At 38.8% G+C, this 27,151-nt stretch overlaps 1 protein-coding gene across 1 annotated transcript in view; it reads left to right on the top strand.

Moving 5' to 3' along the window:
- Positions 1 to 11,112: 11,112 nt before the first annotated feature.
- Positions 11,113 to 27,151, top strand: part of COL17A1 (collagen type XVII alpha 1 chain) — a 37,664-nt gene continuing 21,625 nt past the window's right edge. The window contains exons 1-20 of the mRNA XM_075842388.1: positions 11,113 to 11,167; positions 11,550 to 11,600; positions 12,412 to 12,513; positions 13,644 to 13,787; positions 13,908 to 13,955; positions 14,229 to 14,264; positions 15,766 to 15,813; positions 16,811 to 16,954; positions 17,039 to 17,197; positions 17,290 to 17,361; positions 17,961 to 18,059; positions 18,149 to 18,226; positions 18,458 to 18,616; positions 19,506 to 19,586; positions 19,685 to 19,723; positions 20,447 to 20,626; positions 21,430 to 21,621; positions 24,606 to 24,647; positions 25,479 to 25,505; positions 25,964 to 25,990. Of these exons, the coding sequence (XP_075698503.1) occupies positions 11,113 to 11,167; positions 11,550 to 11,600; positions 12,412 to 12,513; positions 13,644 to 13,787; positions 13,908 to 13,955; positions 14,229 to 14,264; positions 15,766 to 15,813; positions 16,811 to 16,954; positions 17,039 to 17,197; positions 17,290 to 17,361; positions 17,961 to 18,059; positions 18,149 to 18,226; positions 18,458 to 18,616; positions 19,506 to 19,586; positions 19,685 to 19,723; positions 20,447 to 20,626; positions 21,430 to 21,621; positions 24,606 to 24,647; positions 25,479 to 25,505; positions 25,964 to 25,990 (1,783 nt within the window). The remainder of the gene's footprint in view (positions 11,168 to 11,549; positions 11,601 to 12,411; positions 12,514 to 13,643; positions 13,788 to 13,907; positions 13,956 to 14,228; positions 14,265 to 15,765; positions 15,814 to 16,810; positions 16,955 to 17,038; positions 17,198 to 17,289; positions 17,362 to 17,960; positions 18,060 to 18,148; positions 18,227 to 18,457; positions 18,617 to 19,505; positions 19,587 to 19,684; positions 19,724 to 20,446; positions 20,627 to 21,429; positions 21,622 to 24,605; positions 24,648 to 25,478; positions 25,506 to 25,963; positions 25,991 to 27,151) is intronic.

Here is a 27,151-nt window from a genome sequence, read left to right as displayed (position 1 = left end):
GATAGATAGATAGATAGATAGATAGATAGATAGATAGATAGATAGATAGATAGATAGATAGATAGATGATAGATAGATAGATAGATAGATAGATAGATAGATAGATAGATAGATAGATAGATAGATAGATAGATAGATAGATAGATAGATAGATAGATAGATAGATAGAAAGATAGATTTAAAGATGTACCAAACTGACAGTTTTCATATCATTGTTCTCCTATCAATCTATAGGTTCCAATTCACATCTACAGTAAATATTTAGTGCAGGGGATATAATGTTTGTTAGAATTTCACTGCTTCTGTAGAAAATAATCCAGATGACTATAACCCCTACTATATGACATAGGACAGACTTGTGTGCTACTACATATATGTTCCAGGTAATATGTGAACATTTATATTGCTATGTATATGTGGAATCCAATTATACGCTGGAGAATTCTGACACGGAAAGATCTCATTTTCCAAGTATAATGTTTCTTTTCTTCTTCAACCATTTACTGAACCTTGAATCACAGGCAGGTGTAGCTTCGCTCAGAGTTTACATCCTGAAGGCAGAGATTTCTTTCTTCTCTCTCCTCTTACAGATTATTGGGCTGAGTCGAAGGGTGGGACCAAAAAAAAAAAAAAAACTAAAACCATGCCACACCTTTGTCAGGACTTGCCTGAAAGTGAAGGGACCTGGGAGACTGGGATACACAGATTGAATAAGGAAAAAAGTGAACATTCTTGAAGCATCAGTCAGCCTCAACACACCTCAGAGGACGGGTAAACAAGTGTAGGAGGGCAAACAGTTATAAAAAGGAAACGTTTTTGGGTAGGCAGACATTAATTTGGCCTCAGCTGTTTCCAGAGGTTCTTCTATCATCGTAAAACACAAGGTATGTGCGCTGGATACTACTCAACTATATATAGATTATATTGCGATTTTACCTGCATTTATATTAGGGTAGATTTTAGTTAATTTAGAGGAAATTTATATTTATATCCATTGTGTAGGACAAACTGGAAGTCAATGGATCCAAGTACTGGATATGTTACCACCAGCCTGGATATATTACCACCAGCCTGGATATATTACCACCAGCCTCGATATATTACCACTTTGCTACTATTGCTACTACTCATAGTTTAAGTGCTTTATAAGGAGGTGTTCTTGTTCCACTTCTCTATATTCTTGACTATTTACTAAGGCGGTCTTATCAATGGGAGTGAGTCGTAATTTTGGACTTTAGAACCTGCTATTTATTTGCAAGAAACTGCTGTACCTTGTAATGACGGAATGATTCTTGCTGGGTTGTTCTTATGGCATGAGCTTGAATGCAAAGTTATGGATTGCATTGTTACAATCATCATGTAGAATGGAAGCGCTTGAGAACAGAATCGTTTTATTTACTTGTGATTTGCAATTGGTGGGCCAGTGCTGGTCCATCACTCAAGATGAGCATATATCATTGTAATAAGAGTGAGAAAAAGAATGTGAATGTGTTTTTATTGCATACGATATACAGGGGTGTTGCTGGAGAGGAGCTGATGGAGCATGGGTTCCGGGGAAGTGAGGGGTTTCCAAGTAGCCACTCTGCCTTGGCGAGGGTATTTAGATACAGGGATAGGGCAGTGAATTATTTTTTGCCCTGGGTAAAGGGAATCTAATCAATGACTCGACCACTGTGTAATCATGTACTGTGGATGCGGAGGACCAGCTGTCAATCATCAGCATAACTGAACATACCTACAGTAAACTGATTAGTATTACATTTACCTAGTGATGGCTTCATTATTCTCATATATTACATGTCATGCTGTGTCACAGTCTTACCTGATATACTAGGTAAATATGTATTACTCCTTAACCACATATAGGATTTATTATTTGGGTTGGGATAATATGGCCAGACTCCCTTTTATTCATTGGCACGATCCAGACTAACATTAGTTAAGGATTTTGAAGTGAATGTCCAACTTTTTTTCATATAAATAGATTCAAAGTTCTGTGCTAATGAATTTCTTAATATATCTTTATAGTTTTTAGAGCTCCGTTTTTCAGATGGACAGCTTCAACCCTCCTGCAAAGATCTAAAGTAAAATAATAAAATTCGGGCTGCATGTAACCACCACTAGAGGGAGCTTAGGAGCTATTGCATACTTTCATTAATAATGCAGTAGGCTCCCTCTAGTGGTGACTGCATTCAATCAGTGATTTTTAATTCAAAGGCTATGTACGCCTTTGAATGTTTTTTTTATTTTTTATTAAATCAAGGTGATTATGTGATTCTTAACATATTCAAAATTAACTTTTATTGAGTTTTGTATAATTTTTCTGAACAGCTTCTTTTTATCCTTTATACATAGAAGCTGTATTGTTGGCTACCAGCCGATTCCGTCTATTCGACTGAACTGACGTCTCCACTGAGAGTGGGTCCTGTGTGTCTCTGACAAACAGGATCACCATAATATTGATCACATCTAAGTCGATGAACTTAGATGGGATTGATATCATTGTAATCCTGTGTGGAGGATACATAGAATCTGTATCGGAAAAACTATGCAAAATTTTTAATAAAACGTAATTTTTTTTAAAAATTGTATTACAAAAAACATTGATTTTAAATAAAAAAGTTTCAAAGGTGTACGTAGCCTTTAACTCTATGATTATGCAGTAGATTTGAAGCTGTATCAGAAAATGGTGCGCTGATGCTAATACAGATATATTAAGAATTTAATATGATAACAGGTGGACACTAACACTAAGATGGTCCTAAAGTCCTTGTCTGCTATACACAGCTCATTTTCATACACTCTATTGGATCCTGTTGAGCTGAGAGGGGGCATTTCCGTCTATTGGCTATAGATGAGAGCTGTGTTAAGGTTGGACCCCGTCTCTGGTGTGCCAGCAGTGCCACTAAAATTGACGGACATCCGTCAATTTAACACTTTATTTACTCTTTGACTCCCCCCCCCCCCCCCCCACAATAGCAACTTATTGCCCCACAGTAATCTCCCAACAAAGGGACCCACGACATGAAGAGGGTTGACTGGACAAGTACTTTAAATATGATAGAAATGTCACATGATTCATTGTACTAAACCCAAACTTTTCCATACTACAAGCAATTTGAAATATTTCTTAAATTAACTTTTATAATTATAATAATATATATATTATTTTAATTATATCTTTAAAGGGGATGTATCATGTTTCCATTTTTTCCAGTAATTACAGATCATCATACAGATGTAGCCATCTTTATCTTGACTTTTAACGCATTAAATAAACAGTCAAGAAACGTTTGACTTTTTCAATGGCTTTTCAGTGTGATATACTGCTGCAGCAAGTTATCAGAGACAAGATAAACTTGGCTACATCTGTATAACTTGAAATCAAGCTTTCCCTATCTGCTATATATTCTTGGGATATTATGTCATTGAAAGCTTCTTACTTTATAGCTGTTTTCTTCTACATTGTATTTGTATCACTTAAAACAGAAAAACAGGACTCATAAAGCCCCATTATCTGCACCTTCACATGTTAGTCATGGAGGATGTTCAGCCAGAGAAGTGTATTTACTAGATTCCGCTACTCGGTTATTGCGAGACGTGCTAAAGGTTTGAGCTGTTATGTCACTCCTTGTAAACCACATTCTACATTGGGAAACAGTGAGGCTTCTGTTTCATCCTAGCAACCAATTGTGTTTGTAGATAAATTAGGAACAAAAAAAATGACTAAAATGAAGATGTTTGCAAGAAATACATTAGTGATGTGTTATCTCCCAGGCTCGTAGATTACCCATGGAGCAAAAACAACAACATCAACAACCTACTAAATACACATATTGTACTGGTGTTTAACAGTCTGTATTCCGGATGGAACACCCAGACCCCCCGTTCTGCCAAACTGAAATGACATCAATATAGTTCCCTATGGTGCTGTAAGTTGGGTTCAGTAGAACGTGGGGGTCATGGTGTTCTGAATTAGACCCAATACTGCAGAGATCGCTGTACGGTATTCCAATACTATATTATAGTATATACAGTATATACATTATATATTGTACAGTATATTATGAGTATATATAGTATGTGCAGCCCAAAAATATTATGAAACATATTGGCATCCAGCAGAGAAATAGTAGTAGTAGTAGTAGTAGTAGTAGTAGTAGTAGTAGTAGTAGTAGTAGTAGTAGTAGAAGTTGTAGTAGTAGTAGTAGTAGTGGACTATGGACTTCAAAAATGGCAGCCAAGTCTTAATGGATAGACAAATAAAAAAAGACAGAAAAAACACATTATTATCTATGACATTATAAAAATGTATGAGCAAAGGTAATATTGGCAGTATAAATGCATGCACTCATATGATCCTATGTTAAATACACCTTGGCAATATCTTAAAACTAAGATTAAGAGCTTGTTTATTTTGCCCTGTCTGGCTCTAAGTTTCAGCAAAAGCACAAAAACTAAAGGACATAAGAGTTCACAGCCTGCTCACATCTGAACTCTGCAGTACAATAAGGATTAATCCCAAGGATTTTGTCCGGACGTGGCTTCTATTCATATCGCCTTGTAGTACATTAAAGTTTATCTTCTTGCGGAGTTTGTGTTAAATAACATAATACAAGCATAACATGAGCTGTTGCCCTACTTTACATGTCAAGATAATTAATTTTAGTTACATACTTAATAGACAGATAAAATAGAGTAAGGCTGGGTTCACACGACCTATTTTCAGGCGTAAACGAGGCGTTTTATGCCTCGATTTACGTCTGAAAATATGGCTACAATACGTCGGCAAACATCTGCCCATTCATTTGAATGGGTTTGCCGACGTACTGTGCCGACGACCAGTAATTTACGCGTCGTCGTTTGACAGCTGTCAAACGACGACGCGTAAAATGACTGCCTCGTCAAAGAAGTGCAGGACACTTCTTTGAAACGTAATTTGAGCCGTTTTTCATTGAAGTCAATGAAGAACAGCTCAAGATTACGGGCGTCAAAGACGCCTCGCAAAATGCGAGGAGGAGCTTTTACGTCTGAATCAACGCAGCTGTTTTCTCCTGAAAACAGTCTGTCTTTTCAGGCGTAAAAGCAAGTTCTCGTGTGCACATACCCTAACAGTGCCCCCATAATTGCAGACTATTAAGAATATTACACTCAATGTATGTGTAGCTTTGTTTTACTGCTATTGGTGCTATGTTTGCTTTACCTTTTGCTGGTCTACTGTGCATAAAGTTCAGCTTCATTTTCACTAGTTGATGGGCGTTTGTTCAAAAAGGACGATCATACAGATGTAGCCCGGTTTATCTTAACTGATAACTTGCTGTATGACACAACAAAAGCCATTGGAAAGTCATTGAGAAAGACAAGTTAAAGGTGCTTGCCACTATGTATTTAATGCGTTAAAGGCTATGCACACATTTGAAACCTTTTTTTCTATTATTATTATTATTATTATTGTTATTATAAAAATGTCTATCAGTGTGTTTGCTGCAACTTTCTAATTACTTTCTATTAAAAATTATTTTTACTTTTTGAGATACAGCTGCTTTGTATCCTGTATACAGAGCAGCTGTATCTTGCGCTGAAACCTAAATCCGTCAGGTCAGCGGCACTGAATGATCGAGCTGTTACCGATCACATCTAAGTTCAATACTTAGATGTGGTCGATTACATTTGAATCCTGCGTGTCAGAGACACACAGGACCCGCTGATACTGAACCCGTTAGTCCTGTGACCTGACGGATTGAGGTCTCAGCACAAGATACAGCTCTGTATACTGGATACAAAGCAGCTGTATCTCAAAAAGTTAAAATAATTTTTAATAAAAAGTAATTAGAAAGTTGCAACAAACACACTGATAGACATTTTTATAATAATAATAAAAATAATAATAATAATAATAATAATAATAATAAAAAAAAAAAAGCTTTTCAAAGGTGTACATAGCCTTTAAGAGTCAAGATAAATATGGCTACATCTGTAATAATCATAATGGAACTTATTAAATATTATCACTACAATACTTTTACCCTGTTCAGTACTTTAAGTTTGTGACATGAATCTTGTATTCTTAAGTACAACTTTAAGTGGGTTCATTCCAGTGAGTGCATGCTCAGACATTATACGTGTGATATTGTTCCAATGCGAAAAAAAAATAAGAAACACAAATAAAAAACAAGATGCATTCCTGACTTCTTAAATATTGCTAGAGGGATGGGTGAAGCTGGAATTTAGTTGGAATTAGTTTGTGCCACAGGGAACACTGGTACGATTTGTAGATCCATGGTTCTGATAAATTATTGTACAATGGCAACTTCAATGAGGGCCAATCACTTGTCCTTCAAAGTGTTATGGGCCATGTTATCTATAAAGCCATTATTTGTTGTATTGTAGCCTGCTAGTGTGTGCTGAAAATTATATTATTTCTAAATGGAAAGTCTATTACCATTCAGAAAGTGCAATACGAATATCCATCTTTGAACACATTGTGCAGATTCATTTCTTAATATATCTTTTCCCCTGCATAGCCATAAAGTTAAATGATACAATTCTGTCTGCCTAAAGCTGCCACTAGGGGGAGCTTAGGAGTATTCTGCATACATTTATATTAATAGAACAGTGTGCAGTAAGCTCTTAAGCGCCCTCTAGTGTCGGCTGAAGGCTGCCAAAATTCTACCATTTAACTCCATGTCTATGCAGGCAGTTCGGAGCCCTAATTCTAAAAACTTAAGCTCCTATCACTATAAAGATATATTTAGAAATAAATCAGCATAGAATGTTGAACTTACAAGCCAGGTGTATCTGTCTAACACATACAAAATATAATATTTTCAGACAATATTCTATCCCCAAGCCTACATACCAGAGCAATAACACAAGGCCCAGGGGAAGTACTGTTTGGACACGCCAAATATTTGTGGGTTTATACATGGCTGTGCCTGTAAAGCAGTAAAGCTTACTAATGCTGGAATCAGAGATACTTAATAAAAAAATATCTAAATCATAAAATAAAATAGTACATTATGGAGGGCAGTGTAGATGTTTCACAAAGCATTTATAAAGAATTAGCTCGGCATGGGAAGGGATGATGTGATGTGAGGATCAATGGCAAGATGGCCATGTCATATTTTCCCAGCAAGTATAGGAGAAGAATACAGAGTGCCCCCTGAAGGTTGGCGTTAGTATTGTTCAGTTATTCTTAGGCTACATTCACACGAGCGTATCAGATTCATGCGCATGAAAAACACACGTGAATCTGGTCCGTTATGCATCAGTGTGCTTTGCGAGGGGCATGCGTTATTCACGCACATGCATAGCACATCTTTTTTCATCTTTATTATTTTCAATTGAATTGATGCGCAAATCACGCACAGCACACGGATGTGCATCCGTGTGCTGTGCGTGATTTTCACGCACCCATTGACTTCAATGGCCGACAGGTACGTGAAAACTCCTGCATGTGTGAATGGCCCCATTGAAATCAATGGGTCCGTGTGCTGTGCGTGATTTTCACGCACATTACACGGACGAGTTTTACGCTCGTCTGAATGAGCGCTTACAGTACACCACTAGGTTGTGAAATGGATCAATTTTTTAACTGCCCTAAGACGCCAGAACCAATTGTAGTAAAATTGCCCCTACCAAGATGTTCTTGGGGTTCATCTCATATAATAAACATAAAGGGGTCTTATTTATGGCCCCTCCACCAGTAGGTACAGAGTAAGGTGATCACAAGTGAGAAGTTCCTGATCTCAATCATATGCAATAAACTCTGTAGGAATGCATTTTAGAAAACGACTTGGTATACAGTCTCCTTTAGTAGCATTATTAGTGTATAAATGAGACTACAACTTACTTTTAATGTAAATGTGATTGAACTTAAGATTGACATATGGACAATGTGTCACCATATTTTCTGTATAGAATGACAGTATTTTGTGGACGATGAATGACAGGCCTAGAATTACTGTATTTTTCACATTTGGGATCTATGGTAGCAGTTTATCTCTACAACTGTCAATATCTATGAAAGGCTTCATAACATTGAGATTTAGCTTCCTTTTTTTTAATTATTTACATTTCTAACATCTTGGACATCCGGTTAAATGAACTTTTCATCCAGATGTAGGTAAAAATATTTGGGGGCTTGCAAGTTGTAAAGTCATTGTATTCCTGTATCACAGTCCATAGCGGCTGTAGGAAATACTGTATGGTAGTGCTAACCGGTGTGATGCAGCATATGATGATCGTAGTTGCCACCCACATACATTACACTCCATCCGAAACCTTTTAGATGGCACAGAACAGTTTTGTACCCTTAAAAATTTACCTTTTTGCAATAATTCTGTACTGGCTATAAACCCTCAAAAGGTGTTTTCCCATCATGCAAAGGGATGCTGGACCCCCCACTGATTCTGAGATTGTAGGGGCCGCAGCCCCTTCACTGTTTTTCCCTGCACATCAGTACTATCGGCCACCCGTTGTGTAGGAAACTGCAGCACAGCTCCATTCAGGTGAATGGGATTGTGCTGCAGTCTCTCTTTCTGCTATATTAATCAGATTTTTCTTGAAGTTGAGGACCCTTTTAAATTATAAATTCGGTCCCATATATATATATCTATCTATATATCGATCGATAGATAGATAGATTAGATAGATAGATAGATAGATAGATAGATAGATAGATAGATAGATAGATAGATAGATAGATAGATAGACAGACAGACAGACAGACAGACAGACAGACAGACAGACAGACAGACAGACAGACAGATAGATAGATAGATAGATAGATAGATGATAGATAGATAGATAGATAGATAGATAGATAGATAGATAGATAGATAGATAGATAGATAGATAGATAGATAGATAGATAGATAGATAGATAGATTAGATAGATAGATAGATAGATAGATAGATAGATAGATAGATAGATAGATAGATAGATAGATAGATAGATAGATAGATAGATAGATAGATAGATAGATAGATAGATGATAGTTCTGGTTGCAGTTTTTTGATTGACACATCATTTTCTTTTTACCTCCTGTACTAATTTGGCCCTATAAAACATAAAAGAAACATGTGACATAAAGGGATCCTGTCCATTCTTCAGCTTTATTACCATTACGCAGCAGTACCAGCACTAATCCAGGAAGAAATACTCGTTTCCGGAAAGTAGGGCTTTGCTATGTCATTCAGGCTATACCTTTGTCTTCCATGAAAACCACATTCCCCTCCCGAATAATATCAACTTTCAGTCTTCTTTGCTCTGAGCTATGTTTTATATGGTTTTAGATGACTATAGTCTGCACAGAATAACTGGGTGTGTTACATTGTAATAATATACACGTGTTTGCACGTATACTGCCTGCAGGAACAGTATATTGTGTAGATTATAATAATCACGCTACATGTCTGAGGTCACCGACGCTTTCTGTATTGAAATAATGTCTTCACGCTTCAAAAATGTTGCACGTAAGCCTAATAAACCCGGGATAAATAGGACAGACTGGTTACGGGATCTATGGAAAGCTCAACTGTTGCAACTTGTCCTCATTAATGATTTATATAACAGAGGATACAAAAAAATAATTCAGGTTTCGTGTATCAAAACTGTCTCAAAAAACATACATGCTTGCCAATAGCAGCCAATCAGAAATTTTGAAAATTAAAGCCTAATTTTGATTGGTTGCTTTTGACAACAAGGCCACTTGGCAGATTTGATATGAATGGAATTTTTGGGTTAACTTGGTCATTCGTACGCGTTCCAGAAGGCTTGTGGAAGTACTTTGTTTTTCCAAATTTAGAATATTCACATATGGAAGATGGTGTGAAATACCTTGCGTGGCCGAGCTACATATGTAAACAGATGGGCAAAATCCAAAGTCCCAATGTATTATTTGTGTGGTGCAGGTCCCAATTGGGACTCTGTCCGACTGGCCCCACTTTGGACCAGCACTCATGTGCACAACCAGAATAAATGTCCACACCGTTTGCATTAGGACGTGAGTAAGACGCTGTCCTTCATCTCTACTTCGCTTGAACTGTACATGTGTCATGGAAGAGGAATGGAGGCCTTTGGGAAGCCACTAAGAGTCAGGTGCTCTTCAGCTTGTAACTTTTAAACCGATACACATTGGATGCATGGAGAAGAGGCAAGAGTCATTTCATAGCTTGGATATGGGGTTCTAGTAGGAAAATGCCCCTAAAAGCGTATATTACTGATTTGAGACTCCTTTCAATGCAGAATGATTAGAGCTAAAATATAGGAGGGACAAATGGGGTATTTGCCCTTGCACCATTTATGGGCCTCCTTTACCCTTCACACATGGCATCCAGATTTATAGAGATACTAAGGCCTAGGGTCCCTTTCCTGATCCTAATTATGATTAGGCCCTATATGGCACTATTGTCTAGGGTCTGCGTAGCATTTTTACTTCCTTTGTATGGAACTGTTATTTCACTACTTTTATTACTTTGCCCTTTTATTACGTTATTTGTGTTAGAAATATTTTGCTCAGGGCCTAAAAGATTTTGACTATTGAGTGACAGCTGCAGTCCACAAGATTGCACGCAACTCAATGTACTCATTTGGACTGCAGCTGTGAGTCTGCTCCTGCTCCAGGTTTTTAGGGTTAGGTTTCTGTCCTCCCTGAGCTTGCCTTAGGACACCTGCGTTACGGTTTGACAGGTGTACCGCCCCAGTCAAACTCCCCACCTACCACGGTCCTCGGAGCTGCAGTCCAATGTAGCTGCAGTCCAATAACTCCAAAGTGATTGATTTATTATTACAAGTGTATACAAGTTTAATACAAAATCACCACTGAAATTGTCAATGTTTCTATGACTATTAATAAGAAATTAAAACAATGGAGACAAGAAATTAAATGTCGGCCATTGTCACCTGAAAACATTAAGCAATTGTCTCCTCTGGTGGTGAGGGAATATATGACATGATATTATCAGGGATATTTATGGGACATGTATTATATTCTGCAGAATAAAATAATATTCTGCTCCTATTTTCTTTATTTCATTTCAATTTGCCATATAAAAAGTGCTTAAATTCACATTTTCTGTGTTTTTTTCTTTCTTTCAGCTGATTATGGAATGGAAAGTCTAAGTAGAAAAAGTTACCGTGACGGTGGGGAAGTCACAGGAAGAGGTATGTTTTATTCATGTTCTTTTAATTTGATAAATATATTGAATTTCATAAAGCTAATCTGCCCCCTAGACTCAAATTAGCAAAAAAAAATAATTAAAACATAATTGTTTTTGCAGAATTCACAATTTAATTGAATAACTTTGTAAATACTTTGCACTATTATTTTTGCACAATTTTAAAATTTATCTGTGTATTTTTCTCGTTTCATTTATACTGTATAGCTACTTTCAAAATCCTGCTTGTTGCCCATAGAAACTGACAGCAATCTACCTGCCTACAGAGTTGTCAGTCACTCTGCAGTACTACCCATATTGCATAAAATGGGCTATTTATTTTTTTTTGTAAAACAACAGTAGTATATGATTATTTTCTTGCTTTACAGCCTATACGGAAACAGTATCAACTTCATCAAGACTTGTATCACTACCACCAAGTAAGTTATCGATTGCAGTTTTAGAATATTTTGAAGCTATCGCCTGCCCTGTTAGGGCATATGGATGTCATGGAGGGGGGATTTTGGGCTCGACAACACTACTATTAGCCAAAGCAGAGACCCACCCAAAAAGAGCAGCTTGCCCTGTAGTGGCCAGTGCCGCGACTTCCACCGGTGGTAGTAAATGATTGCCAGGGGTTTCCATAGCTGGACTGTCTGTAGGGTTTAATTATATATCAGTCTTTTTATATGCTGTTTGTGTTCTACAAATGACATCTAATTGGCCTGTCATGTAACTTCACATTCACTGCTGAGCAACAGTGAACATGATTGGTTAACCCAGTAGACTTCCTCAGCCACAGACCAACCCCTTAGACTGATTAGCACCTAATTAAAAAATTTGATAAACATCTCAGTGAGAAATTTAAAAAGATATTATTTAATTAAATAATCAAACGAGAATATAAGATCACAAAGATTATATCTAAAATGAATTAAATGAGGTTGGTGGGGGCCCCCATCCCACCTTTGGGACCTAGATCCCACCTGATCCCCCTAACGCAGCCACATATAGGAGAGATGGCCACGCATGATTGTGTACCTCTATGGGAGTTATGGAGACAGCCAAACCAGCGACTTGCTAACACTTCTAACGGGAGCCACACGTAGGCTGGTGAGGATTAACGAATAGACATGGCAAAATATGGGTGGTGGAGGCCTCCTAGTTCCCTAAGCTGGTGGAGGGCACGTGCTCTGATAATTATTCTGATGTGTTCTAGTGGTTCTAATATGTATATTCCTTCTTAAACAGAGGGAGCAAACACTAGTGGTTCCAAAATTTCTTATCAGGCTGGAGGGGGTGGTATGGAAAAGAAGAACCTGGTACAAAGCAGCAGTAGTTACGTCACATCAAGTAAGTAGTATATCACCATTATGTGTCATGTTATCATACAGGGTGCAGGAGACTCTGTATATCAGCTTGTTATCTTGTATCATATGATAAACCTGAGAACCAAAGTAAGATTGTGCTGCTTTAGTCTGCAAGACAAAAGCAGCACAGACATCTTTATATGTATTTGGTTTATTTTAAGTAGCCAACATTTGGGACCATCGTGCAGTTTGTCAGGGTTATCATACAGGGTGTAGGTCTTCCACCCAATCTGATTCTCCATTCCTTCTCACTACTGTGGGGGGAGACACTACATAATGGCATCCATTCTTTTACTTAACTCTTTGGGCTATATACCCTGTGTTGCAAACAGATAGCACCTTGGGTTGCAGACTGTGCAGTATAAATTTTTATTTCATGTGGAATTGTACTTTAAATTGAACGAAAGTCCACTCTTGAATACATTCAGCCACCACTAGGGGGAGCTTGTGAGCTTTTTGCGTACTGTTTCATTCAGTTCAATGTATAAACAGTATACACCAAGCTCCTAAGCTCCCCCTAGTGGCAATTGCAGGCAGCCAGAATTTTATCATTTAACACTATGCATTGGTTTTGGGCTTCTGTTTAAAATAAAACAACGGAGCTCTGACCGCTATTAAGATATATTACACATAAGATAGCTGTTGGCCATCTTGGGAGGAAATGGAGACAAGCTTTCTCTTGGCAAGTTTAGAATTCAAGATCCCCAGTCCTTGTTTTCCCCAAAATCTGCCATTAGGGGACAGTCCATAAAGACTATTAGGGGATTATGGCATCTGTTTCAAGGAATAGGAGCAATTTCACATAGGGAATGTATTTTCTATTATAGCATAATATTGCTTATGTCCAGCTTTACAATCATATCATCACTCATAATGTCCCCCTGTAAGTGAACACTTCAGGAAAACTGCAGTCCATGGAAAACAATGGAAAGGGTAGGTGATGGCCCTTTGTCTGATAGATGGACAGCCTCATATAACAGCATGAAGCTAAATTTATGGAACAACCCATAAAAAAAATTCACGCAAACATATGTATATTATTTTTACATCTTTTGGAGGAATTTCTTCAATTGTTTCCTCTGACCAACTATATATATGTATATTGATCTATAGCCACAGGCGGCAGCTCAAGAGCAAATCTTGGCATTTCTGGATCAAGATACGCGCAGTCCCCCACTTCTACCCTATCGGTATCACCAAACTCCACCTTTGATAGGAAGGCCTACAATTCCGGCTCTCGCCAGGCGGGATATGAAGGTAAGTACTGCCCACTGGTGGCACTGCATGATCCTGCGACCTGAGTTATCATTAAGACTTGCATAAATCAAGTGTCCTCTGTAATATGTGTAGGTGATATATCTGTGTCCTGCATTCTAGGAAGTTCGAGTGGGAACTCATCACCAGAATACACTAGAAAAGAAATGGGTATGTACATGAATGCTCTATAAAACTGATTAACATGCAAATAATAGGGTTTGTGTTGGGGTGAGGGTATATATTAGGGAATATTCACACACAGTAGATTTGTTACAGAAATTTCTGCTTTTGACTAGCAGATATCTTTGCAGGTTCTGTAGAAACAACCCCACTCACATGTACAGAATCTATTTTCAGTTGCAGAAATTTTACTTATACAAATATATATATATATATAAACAGTACTATTAATCAGTAACTATTTTTTGTCTTTGTTTGCAGCGTCCTCTTCTTCTAGGGGTCGTGCTCAGAGCAGAGGTGAGAACATGTTAAATGGAGACATTTGCTTTTTCTATTAAGGGGTTGGCACGTGATAAAAAGGAAGGCTAGGTAACCAGATGTTTTGCAGGACCCATAGAATAGAAAATACCTATTACTATTTTTTCATTGGAGTACTCTCAGTAATGGATTTACATCTCAGGAAACTGTAGACACAGATTATCTGGCACCTTATACACAATCAAATAGGCCAGACTTTAAAGGGGTTTTCCGAGACTTTGATATTGTTGGTCTATCCTTAGGATAGGCCCTCAATATCAGACCGGTGGGGGGTCCGAAACCTGGCACCCTCATGGATCAGCTGCTTGAAGGGGGCATGGCGCTCCAGCGAGCATTGCGACTCCTTCAGTGTACAGCTCTGCACATTTGGTAATGGCTGCTCCTGGTATTGCAGTCCCCTCTATTCAGTTCCTGTTCAGTTCCATTCAAGTGAATGGGACTGAGCTGCAATACCAGACACAGCCACAATCAAATGTATGAAGCTGTGCCTGGTAAACAATGACGGGGACGTAGCGCTCGCCGTAGCGCAGCGGCCTATTCAATCAGCATTAAATCAGCTAATTGGTGGGGGTTCTGAGACTCGCACCCCCACCGATCTGATATCAAAACCCACGTAAAACCCCTTTAAGTCATGAATGTCTTTAAAATGTAAAACAGAACACTGCAGTGTACATCTCACAACATCTAGCACCCTCTGCAGCCTTCCCCTTGTCTCTGCCTGGATGTCGTACTCTCACCCCTGCGCTGCAGTGAGCACCTTATTACCATAAAACATCCCCAGAATTTACATATAAATACAAAATGTTTAGTATATTCATATGTAAATTTTTCCCTTCAGCTGATGTCTTTCCCCCCAGGTCTTCTGTGCCTATAGGTCAATCCGGCTCTGCCACTATTATATTAATCTATACTATACTTTACTATACTATACTATACTATACTATGCTATAATATTTTAGACTATTTTATATATCAGTGGTCTACAGCTCATGCCTTTACAGCTGCAAAAAAAACAACTTCCCAATTATTGCCAAACGACAACTTCGGGGCCAGATGGAACTTGTAGTTTTGCAACAGGGGCAGAGCCACGGGTTGGAGACCTCTGCTATGTACTATACCCAGGATCCTCCATTAATAAATTACACACACACCATTGTAATGAATAATTTTACAAAATATATGCTGCATTTCAGCAATGTCATATAATAATCAGAGTAGAGTGAAAGTTCAGTCCATCATCTGATAATCCAGAATGTCAGACAATCTGGAACTGCATGATCATTTTGAATAACACAAGAGTAGAACCAAAAGTCAGACCAGAGTAAAACAAGACTCCAATCCGTTTCCAATAATGCCATATTAAAGGAATTTTACTATATATTAATAATTATCATTCTCTTATGTCACCTCCGCAATGGTTTTATTCACCCAGTTACACAATGTAAAAATATATCTTTATTTTATGCTCATTATTTTACAGAGACTGAAATCCGCACTCGTCTCCAAAGTGCCTCACCCTCCACACGATGTAAGTCGATCGTTTCATATTTGACAGATTTGTCAGAATACATTGATTTTGCTGTTCATTAATATTAGACTCATTATATATGTACATCAGGAGCATTGCAAGTGTGGCCTGGGTGGGGCATATGCCCAAGGTATTGTGTGCCAGGGAATGGTGCCAACAAGCTACTCTGCCTTCGGCAAGATATTAAGATACATGGTGTAGGAATGCCTAGCTACGAGTTTGGGGTGCATTAAAATTTTCAGAATTATCTAATTATTCAAAGTTCAGACCGGGACATTTTTTAGCAGGTTTGACTGAATTTGATGGATCTCATACATTTTACCTCTTCACTTAACCTGGCCGTACACATTAAATAAAAATTAGATGAACCCCGACGGCAATTCCCACCTTTGTTCCCACAAAAGATAAATTACTGCCAGAGGTGTCTGGCAATGGCTTAATCCCCTCTCCCCATTTACATAAACATGCTTGTGGAGCAGAATGTGCAAGTTCATGGTGGATTTGGGAGAAATATCTTTACAGGAATTGTTAGTTATTTCTCTCGATTGTAGTGAATATTGCTATATGTAAGACTAACAAATATACAATGATGTGCAGAAACTTTTCTTAATTCCTCGTTGAAATGCTTGACCCAAGCGCCGCTATATGGTGCACGTACGGTGCCATATTATGGAGTCACACTACCCTAGAAGCAAGTCTAAAAGGGTAGAATAGCTCCATAATATGGCGGGCAATTGAGTGTACCACAATTTTTGTAACATTTTTTTATTTGATATGGAGGTACGCTCTGGACCCATAGAAGTCCATATCTGCCATATTACAGCTCCGTACAACTCTTAGATTCTACGGAGCTGTGATATGCCTGTGTGCATGGGCCCTTAATCTGCCAAATGATGGTTCTGCCATGTAATTTTTTTAAGGTAATAACATAACATAAAAAAATATATTAACAATATAGCTGATTAAAACACCAAATGGATGGGTTATCTCTTTTCAGGGACAGAACTTGATGATGTGAAGAAACTGCTAAAAGGAGGACGCTCCACCAGCGTGAGCCCCAGCAGGTCCCCAACTAATACCCTCCCCATTCCCAAAAAAGCCACAGTGGAGACAAAGATGGTAGCTGAGAGCTCTCAGTCAGGTAAGCGTCTTCCAGAGAACCTCTCTTTATACCATCAGATCACCTATAAATTCACATTGACATAATTACTGCCTCTTTTGACAGTTTCAGGGTCTTATGACACAACCATACTGGACTCCGCTCTCCCATCCTACATGTGGACCTCCACACTTCCTGCAGGGTCCTCCATGGCTGGCTATCACAACAACATGGCCAACATGGGTTATGGGTCATCTATGATGAACGCCCATTCCTCAGGATCAGGTAAACACCAATCAGATATTGTTAAATACATTTATCTAATTTGCTTTATTTTATTTCTTTGTACTCACTTGATTTCTTTTCTTTCTTTTAAGTCTTTGGAATGCCAAACAATCTGGCCCCTAGCTCTCCTACCCTGCATTCAGGACTGAATTCCTCCTCTGCAGGTAAATACAATAGAATTTTACATATGAGTCAGTCCTCAACTCCTGTCTATTCATTTGTCCTTTACAGATATTGTATAAATAGATTGTCTGGTTTAGAAAACTCATTTTCAAATGCCTTATTAAGGCTTCCGAGTTAATAGAAGGGAATCCATCATTTGGAACCTTCATCAATTAGATGGAATGAAGAACAGATACAAAAAGTGTGTATCTCTCTCTCTCTCTCTCTCTCTCTCTCTCTCTCTCTCTCTGGATGACCCAGTATGCCTTTGCATTAGATGGACGGTCCATTTGTTTCAATAGGCACCATGTAATACTTCATCTTGCCTGTGGAGGAGCTGCAGGGAAATTGAACACTTGCTAAGAGGTTCCTCCACAACTTACGACTGATCACTGGGAGTCAAGCAGCGTGACACCCTGTAATCAACTATTTTTCTGGGGGCCACTTTAGCAAAAATGTATTTTGTCAAAGAGGCCAACCCCTATATGGAGAACTCCATGAAATTAGAAAACTCATTTGGCTGCTTTATGGTGGAATTCTGACAATATACAGACATTTTTTAAATCTAAACTTTAACCATATATCTTTACTTTCTTTACAGTATTTGGTATGCAAAATAATTTGGCCCCATTATCCTCCCAAGTTACAGTATCAGCTGCAGCGCCTGTTGGCAGTGGCTTCACAACAGCAAACTCTTCAGGTCTGTGTGCGGAGCTTTTAAATACAGTGATAGACCAACATTTTTAAGTGCGATCAGAATTATGAATATATTTGTTTAATGTCTTTCAGGTTATGGAGTACAGAAAAATGTCACACAGAATACCCAGAGCTCAGGTGGAGTAGGCAGCGGGGTCACCTCTACAACTGGTGAGCACCTATGTGGCTTTAAGGGAAACCCAAACTGTAAAGTCAGCAGTGAAAACAGTGAAGCTTATTGATAGAGCTGCTAATATCATTCACTCATATGGAAGTAACTGTTTCTAGAAGTCCTCAGAACTGAAGATATGTGACATAAAGTAGTGGTTATGGGGCCAGACTTTTTATGACTTTTGTATGGATCTGTCATTCCATTGACAAATTATAATTTCTATTTTTCAGTTACCACCACTAAAACCCAAGGTGATGAACTTCTCAGCAAAGACTACAAGTTCCTTCTGCTGGAGAAAGAAAAAGCCCCAACCAAGAAGGAAGGAGACATACTGATCATGTCTAAGGACAGTGGCAAGGTCTTCACGGCCTCCTCTGGTGGCAGCTCAGGTATGTATCTGTGTCCTATCAATCCAGTATTACATTAACTCAATCTTCTTGAAATGCAGATGTAATAACATTTAGGAAGAAACTTTGGGTAAGATCTTTGGGATTGCAGTCTTATTGGAGGGACAAGAGAACCTACCATTGTTTTGGGTTATCTCAGATGGGTCTGTCATATGAAGATCCAACATTTCGCATGGTCTGACTAGAGCTACACAATATCTGACATACTGACTAGGAATGAAGGGCAACAATGTTGTTCTGGCACTGTCACCTAAATGTGCAGCCTTAGCCTAAAGCTGGGCCATACACAGAAGATAAATGTCAACTGAATCCTGTAATTTCAGCAGAATCGTCCGATGATCTATGCCTCCCAACTCTCCCCCGATGGGGAAAGAGGGATCGGGAATGTTGGATTTCAACATGCCCAATCCTTTGTTCCTGCGGGAGATAAGCTGCTTCCAGAGAAGTACTACAGCAGCTTATTCTCCTCACTCCATTAAATTAAACATGCATGGTTGGCCAGGCCAAGCCAAGAATGCATATTTATGGCAGATTCGGGTGAAATAGCTGTATCGTGTATGGCCATCTTAAGGGTTGTATCTGCTTTGGTGAAGTTGGCCATAGATATTTTAGATATGTATAGACCGCACCAGCTAAATTTGGTTGGATTTGCTGGGAATGTAATGGGAATGGCCCACCACTGACCGATTGAAGTATCAGCAGACTCAACCAAACAGATTACATTTGCCAACAAATATCTAATGTCTATGTCCGTCTAAATGAAAGCTATCCAATATTAAGCATATTCGGAGGACAAGAGGAGTGTTAGTCAAAATCAACATAATTGTTATGGACATTGGAAAGTCAAATAGTTTATTATTTTCTCCTAAAGGTTCATACGGTGAAGAAGTTCTAAAGAAAGAAAAACATGCAACAACCAGTATGGAAACTTCCTACAAAGCAGAAGCTAATGGTAAGAAATATCATCATTGTGATCATCTTAGTTGTCACGTCACACATAATACATACTATAATATTATTATGTGTTTTGTTTTTTTCTTTTTGTCTTAGGTGGTTTAAAGGTAACAAAAGATAAAGCCACATATGCAGGTAAGGAAATGCAATTTTTTTAAGAATTAGATTTAAAAGACAATGAAAAAAGTGTTCGAAATGGACTCTATTATCATCCGTCGGGCTTAAAAATGAAAGTCAAAAGTTTTTGTGAGCAGAGCCTAATATTGGCAAATCCCATTAGGCCAATTAGGAGCCTGTACGGCGCTGCATGGAGTCCTTGTGCGGCTCTATGATGCCTCTGTACGGCACCCTTTCATGGAGGTATTCTCACCTAGCAGCTTCTTGGGGAGAATACATCCGTAATTCTGCCTCCGATGGAACATGGCATGATGTTTATGACATTTTTATCAAATTGAGGTTACCCATATAACAGCTCCATATAACATCGGAGATTGTACAAAAAAGTAATACACCCGTGTGCATGAGCTTAAAGCTCTTCAGTAGTATTCTCCGGTCATGTTGATAAACATTTTATTTAGCTGCTGTTTAATTATTGATTTAGGGAATTCTGGGTAATGACCATTAGAGCTACCACAGGATTTATCACCCCCGTCTTAGAGCCCAAAACCAAATTTGCCTAGTTTCATAGTGATCCGTCAACCACTCCACATTGTATAACAAGGCCATTCGCTATATGGAAAAGTTGAATGGTGACCCCTTTCGGAGCTGTAGTTTTGGTTATGTTAGTTATTATTGGAATCTTTCTACATGAAAGGATATTGCTCTATAATGTTCTTTATGATTCAATGTTCTCCACAGAAATACATCGGGTTGATGGCTTGAAGGCTGGAGCTGATTATTATGAGGATAGAAGAGAAAGTGGAACCGACACCGTCTGTGGTCCATGTGGTTCTTGCTGTAAATGGTGGATGTGGACACTTGGTCTGATCTTGGGTTTACTCTTCCTGCTTGGATTGCTTTTTGGACTCATCTCTTTGTGTAAGTGATTTATTTATTCTGAGCGCTGATGTTCCCAGTTAATATACAACATTGTTCACTGTGTCAATGATTTTTTTTAACTTTTTGGGTTTATTATTGTATTTGCAGACAATATAAATATACGTCACATACTATCTATGTGTAGCCTAATATACAAAAGAATAATGGATACATAGATAATGAACTGGAAGGTTTGTGCAATATTTCCAATTGTCATAAAGGGCTAATGGCCCCTTATTTACTAAAATGAGTGCAAAATAATTGGAGGTGCTGCCAGGTCTGACAAGATGCTATTATACCCCAAAACTACTATCCGCCCTCAAACACCACTCAATGGCTTTATAATTACATATACTCAAATTAAAAAGGGCCTGTCCACTCTCCTGGCATGTTTGTTTTAGAAAAAATACATCCAGTCTGTACTGACAGTGTGTAAGGACATTCACCCTATTGACAGGGGAGAAGATAACGCTTAGTTATTTTTCCTTCATCATTTCCAGGAAGAATAACAGAGGAATGGCATAATTCTAAAAAAAATAAAAAAATGCTTCTGAATTGTTTTTTTTAGGAGAATATAAGTACTAAAACATAGAGACATGTCAGGAGGGCTAACTGGTCCTCTTCAAAAATGAGCCCACTACCACCAAATAGTATTGTGCCATAGACAAGCACGTGGCCTCTCTAGCCCTTGTCCCAGTCCTGCCCACAGTAAATCTACTATTCACAGTAAATAACAAAACCAGTGTAAAAAAATAAATTGTGTAATACAGGTTTATTAACATGAATTTTATTTTGTAATATAGGGCAGGACGTGAAGAATTTGAAGGAACGTGTGGACAACCTACATGGCCAGACACAATTGGGTCGCTTGGAATCGAGCCCTGAAATACGCTTCAATAGCAACCTTAATTCTGAAAACTTAGTCGATTCTATGGGCACTGAGCAAAAGGAGTCAATATGGTTATACATCCGGGATAGAATGTCATCAGACAGAGGTAATCCTGATCAATAGTTGGAGCCGTCACATTCAAGAAGAGTTTGTCATTTGGCGCAATTCATCTTTATATAACAATTTTTTACGTGTGCTACAGATAAACCTTTTGCATTAGTTGACTTATCAGGAGCACAAAAGAAACAGATAATAATAATAATAATAATATAATAATAATAATAAAATAATAATAATCTTTATTTATATAGCACCAACATATTCCGCAGCACTTTACATTTCAGAGGGTACAAACAAACAAAACCAGCCTTTAAAGAAAACCCAAATAATGAATTCAAGCAAGAGGAGTGCGGCTAAATTCACACTTGCGTTGTATAATGTTACTCTGATACGTTTTTAGATGAGAATAAGGATAAAAACTGATCAGTTAAAAATCCCATTGAAATCATATTAGTCATACGTTTGTTTTGACGGAGATAAAGGTGCAGAGTGCAGGAATTTTTCTCCGTTAAAAAAACGTGTGTCTAACGGATGGAATATTTTTATCATTACTGTCAATGTAAAACAGATACAAATGGATTGTAATCCGTCTGCGTCCGTTATTTTGACTTCAATGGGATTTTTAACGCATCAGTTTTATCCTTATTCTGATCTAATAATGGATCAGAATAACAGAGTATTCAAAGCAAGTGTAAACGTAGCTGAGGGTCCCACTCACAAGAGCTTACAATCTAAGGGCATGACCACACGTGGCGGATTTCCTCCGCAACTGTCCGCATCAATGCCGCACCTAATCCGGGTTGCGGATTACGGCTGCGGATCTGCACAAAATGTGCAGAAAATTGATGCGGACTAGCTGCTGCGGACTGCGGGAAAAGTGCTTCCCTTCTCCCTATCAGTGCAGGATAGAGAGAAGGGACAGCACTTTCCCTAGTGAAAGTAAAAGAATTTCATACTTACCGGCCGTTGTCTTGGTGACGCGTCCCTCTTTCGGCATCCAGCCCGACCTCCCTGGATGACGCGCCAGTCCATGTGACCGCTGCAGCCTGTGCTTGGCCTGTGATTGGCTGCAGCCGTCACTTAGACTCAAACGTCATCCTGGGAGGCCGGACTGGAGACAGACGCAGGGAGTTCTCGGTAAGTACGAACTTCATTTTTTTTACAGATACATGTATATTGGGATCGGTAGTCACTGTCCCGGGTGCAGAAACAGTTACTGCCGATCGCTTAACTCTTTCAGCACCCTGGACAGTGACTATTTACTGACGTCTCCTAGCAACGCTCCCGTCATTACGGGAGCCCCATTGACTTCCTCAGTCTGGCTGTAGACCTAGAAATACATAGGTCCAGCCAGAATGAAGAAATGTCAAGTTAAAAAAGCAAGACGTATCCGCAGCACACATAACATGTGCATTACAGCTGCGGACTTCATTGCGGAACTTTGAATCTCCATTGAAGTCAATGGAGAAATTCCGCCATGAGTCCGCCACTGCTCCGCAACAGACAGAGCATGCTGCGGACACCAAATTCCGCTCCGCAGCCTATGCTCCGCAGCGAAATTTTACGCCTCGTCTAAACGAACACTGCTAAATTAAAGTGTAAGTCAATGGACAAACGGCTCCGCTGCGGAATTTCAGTGAAATTCCGCCACGTGTGAACCCAGCCTAAGAGGAAATAGGGGTTACACAAAAGGTAAATGTACTTAATTTGTACAATGGTACAGCTAAGTTTTGTACAAAATTGGGGATGACACGCAAGAGCCAGTCCACCAGCCAATATATGTGCAAACACATGAAGTTTGTTAGGGTGTATAATCCTTAAATGAAGGTATTAGGCTTGGAGGAATAATATCAAGGTGTTAAAAAAAAAAGTAGGGCAGTAGTAATAGGGACCAAATTAAGGCCTCCTGTTATAGGCCTCCCTAAATTGTGAATGTTGATAATTAATTTGATAGTCCGGGGTAGTGCATTCCAGAGAACTGGTGCAGCACGAGAGAAAGCTTGGAGACAGGAGTGGGAGGTTCGGATTATGGCGGATGTTATTTTTAGATCAGTTGCAGATGTAGAGCACAGGTACTGAAAGTCATGTACGGAGCTGCAGCACTGTGGAGATATTTGGAGACGATAAAGGACAAATTCAGCTCTGCTACATCTGTAGAGTCACATTTTGTATTTTAAAACATGACAATCGCCATCTGGCAGTTCACATAAAGACATAACTTTTTTGTATTTTATTATTACATATTGGGTTAAAATGTGTTACTAGCACCCACACAAATGATAATAATTCTCCCCAGCTACATAACATACTATTATATAATATTAATACTGTTTTTATGGGGCCCTGGAGAGAGTGGGCCCATTCCGTGCTTGTCCCATACCTATTTTATTGGGTGTTGAGAACCTGTACAGAGATGTGGTCATAATGTTAGAAAACAAGCTAACAAGCATGGAAAATGTGCTTGAGTCATGAAAATGGGATGGGGGCACCACGGCCTTCTGACGCGAGTGGTTAGGAGTGTGTTGGTGACAAGCAGCATGTGAAAAGGGCCTAATTTTTAGTTTTCTTTGACCCCCTGTTCTCTATGTATGCCACATGACAGTAGTGCCTTCACCGTGTTTCTAGACCCTATAGCTTATATGGTGGCCAAAATATGGCTACCTTTAAGGTCATCTGCTTTGGACAAATCCTTGCCATATGTTATATTAGATCGTGTTGAGGTCAGAAAAGGGATCTGCTGGCAAGAATGATGTCCACTGATTTCTACGGGTGCCATGTAATGGTCATTTACCATATAGCGATAGGGAAAATTAACATTTGCCAAACTTTCCCCTAGTTATAATCCATAACAGTCATCTTCTACACCATCACATAATAAACATTATTTTATTTTCATAACGTATCTAAGCTCCCAGAGAACCCACAGGTGTAACTTGAATTTAGATGTAAGGAAAGGCTGTTTCATGTCCTTGTCTTTTACTAATATCCTGATTTGATTTTATTGCTCATTGATTTTGATTTGTCTTACAGCAGGAACATTCGTTAGTCAGAAAGGTGAACCTGGATCCAAAGGTAAAATAGGTTTAATTTTCTAATTAAATATGACAAATAAATTATGAATTTCTCATTAGATAGGAAGTGTCTGAAATTGGATCATATATTTTAAAGTGACAATACCATATGAATAAAAATAATATAAGTATAAAACTCAATACTCAAAACTTGCTATACAGCAGAGCAAAATGATGGCATAAGTAGGTTCTTGTGTAATGGTGTGCAATAAAACCACTAGGTGGTGCTATTGCAGTTCATAATTACGAATGATCATACATGTAGTCTTCAGTGATCGAATGCTATACTATAGATAGAGAATTTACAGGCATAAGGGGCTTTCAATTTTATGTAAATAAAGTTTAATCTTTGCATGATTAAAAGTTTTTCAACTTAACAATATGCTTGTGTCTTTTTAAAACTCTCTGTTTGTTGTCAGTGAATAGGAACATTGTTAGTTACATCCAGAGGTTGATACCCTGCACAGACCTAATTCTTGGACTGGACTTTACGTCTGACTGATACATTTACCTACTTTGAGGCATTGTAGCACACACACAAGATGCTTATAGGATTGTCTACATTAATACACTATAACACATCCTCAGTTGTGTGAGCAAAACCAGGTCAGGACAGGTTTTAGGTCTCTAGATGGTTCCATTCACTGACAACAATCAGAGATCTTTGCTAGAGAATTAACCAGCAAAGTATATTGGAAAGGATTGACAATGTTTAAGCTTTATTTACAGAAGACTGGACAACTCTTTAAGACAATGAGACGTTATTATCTTTGTAGCCATGTAATATTTCTCCCGCCTGCCTCTAACGCTTGTATGTTGTCTTCACTTTCAGGGGACTCAGGAACACAAGGAGAAAAAGGTTGGAGATCTGTGTTATTTCTTCCTGTACTGATTGGATAGTATAAATTGATGTGTGGTTATACTGGGCACAGCTTGATATCAGGGGTGGACTCGCCATTTGAGCATTAGGGCCGTGCTCCAGGACCCATGGCCAGAGCCCACAGCCCTATGGTCAGTACGAGCATTAGTTAAAGTCTTAGTGAAGGGCTTGTAAAACATGTAAGTGATAAGCGCTCCTCAAAAATTTAATTTATTAACCCAAATCAAGTGTATCATAACTATAGAGGTTGGTAAAGGGCCCCAAGACCTTTAATGCCGGGCCCCAGACCCCCCTCAGTTTGCTCCTGCTTGATATATCTAAAATGATATATAATTATATATGTAGAGGTTTTCTATGAAAAATAATGGTGTAAATATCTGGTTACTTTTAAGTTTTACAGTCATTTTTATATATATATTTTAATTTTACTCAAACAGGTGACAGAGGATTTCCAGGTCCCCAAGGTAAGGAACAAGTACTGAGAAAACAACGCTCTACACCGAGAACCGTGTCATTATTTCACAGAAATGATAGGAGATTATCTGCTTGGTAAAGCCCCAATATTTAGTGTGTAACACTATGGGTGCCCTTTAAATGGCCACCCATAGTGCTACTAAGGGACGGGAAAATAGCCACTGAGCTGTAGCTAGACTTTCCTTCACCCGGGGGCAAAGCTTCTGTTTGGTGTCCTCATCCCTGTATCTCTATATCCTATCCAAGGCAAAGTGGCTTGTTGGCACAACTAACCTACTGTAGCGCCCATGCCCCGGTAAACCCTCCTTGCTGTGGCCCTGTTATGTTAGTCACTAGATGTGCCAGCTCCCCTTCCCTATATGAGCCTTTTTAAATATTCTGTAGAAGCAAAAAGCTTTATATTATGCGCTTTATGACTCCTTAAATAGGGGTGCAGCTAAGGGCAGACTGGTGGGGCACGTACTCTGGGTGTTGGGTGCCAGAGTGGGCACAAACAAGCCACTCTGCCTTGGCCATGGTATTTAGACACAGGGCTAGGGTAGAAAACTGGATCTTTGCCCCTTGTAAAGATTCTGCCTTGAAACAAAGTAAGTGTCTTGTTACATGGAAGTGTGTGACCTACCTGAGCCGCTGAACGGCCTTGATGGCTCATGATGGGAAGGGCACTGCCATCTACCAATTAGCGCTTGCAGTGCTATTTAGTGGGCATCATAGTTTAGCATTGATAGGGAGTCTGTAATAATCAATATTCACATTGTTTTACTCTATTTCGCTTTACAAGATATTATTGAAATAATTCATCTATTACATTCTACTGAAGTTTGCTGCACCTCAATGGAAAATATGCATTAATACAGTTCAGAATTAAGAGAGCTGCGACTGTGAACGGGAGGGTGGAGCCATGTAATTCCGAAAAATATCCTTACTAGAACTGTGGGTGGAGCTTGTTATACATGGGTGGAGCTGTTATGCATGGATGGAGTTCATATAAACTCAGCGTGTCTAATAAAAATTAACGTTCCATTCAGGGTCTGTTTTATAAGTTGGCAAACATGGCAATTGCAAAGGACTCTTATTTCCTAGGGGCCCCCAGCAATATGAGTGGAGAGGAAAAATATTCTGAACCACCATCTGTCCCAGTAGTCCGCAGA

Source organism: Rhinoderma darwinii, chromosome 11, assembly GCF_050947455.1.
Source record: "Rhinoderma darwinii isolate aRhiDar2 chromosome 11, aRhiDar2.hap1, whole genome shotgun sequence".
NCBI lineage: Eukaryota > Metazoa > Chordata > Amphibia > Anura > Rhinodermatidae > Rhinoderma > Rhinoderma darwinii.
Note: the sequence above shows the minus strand (reverse complement) of the source record. Positions and strands in the feature narration are given on the sequence as shown.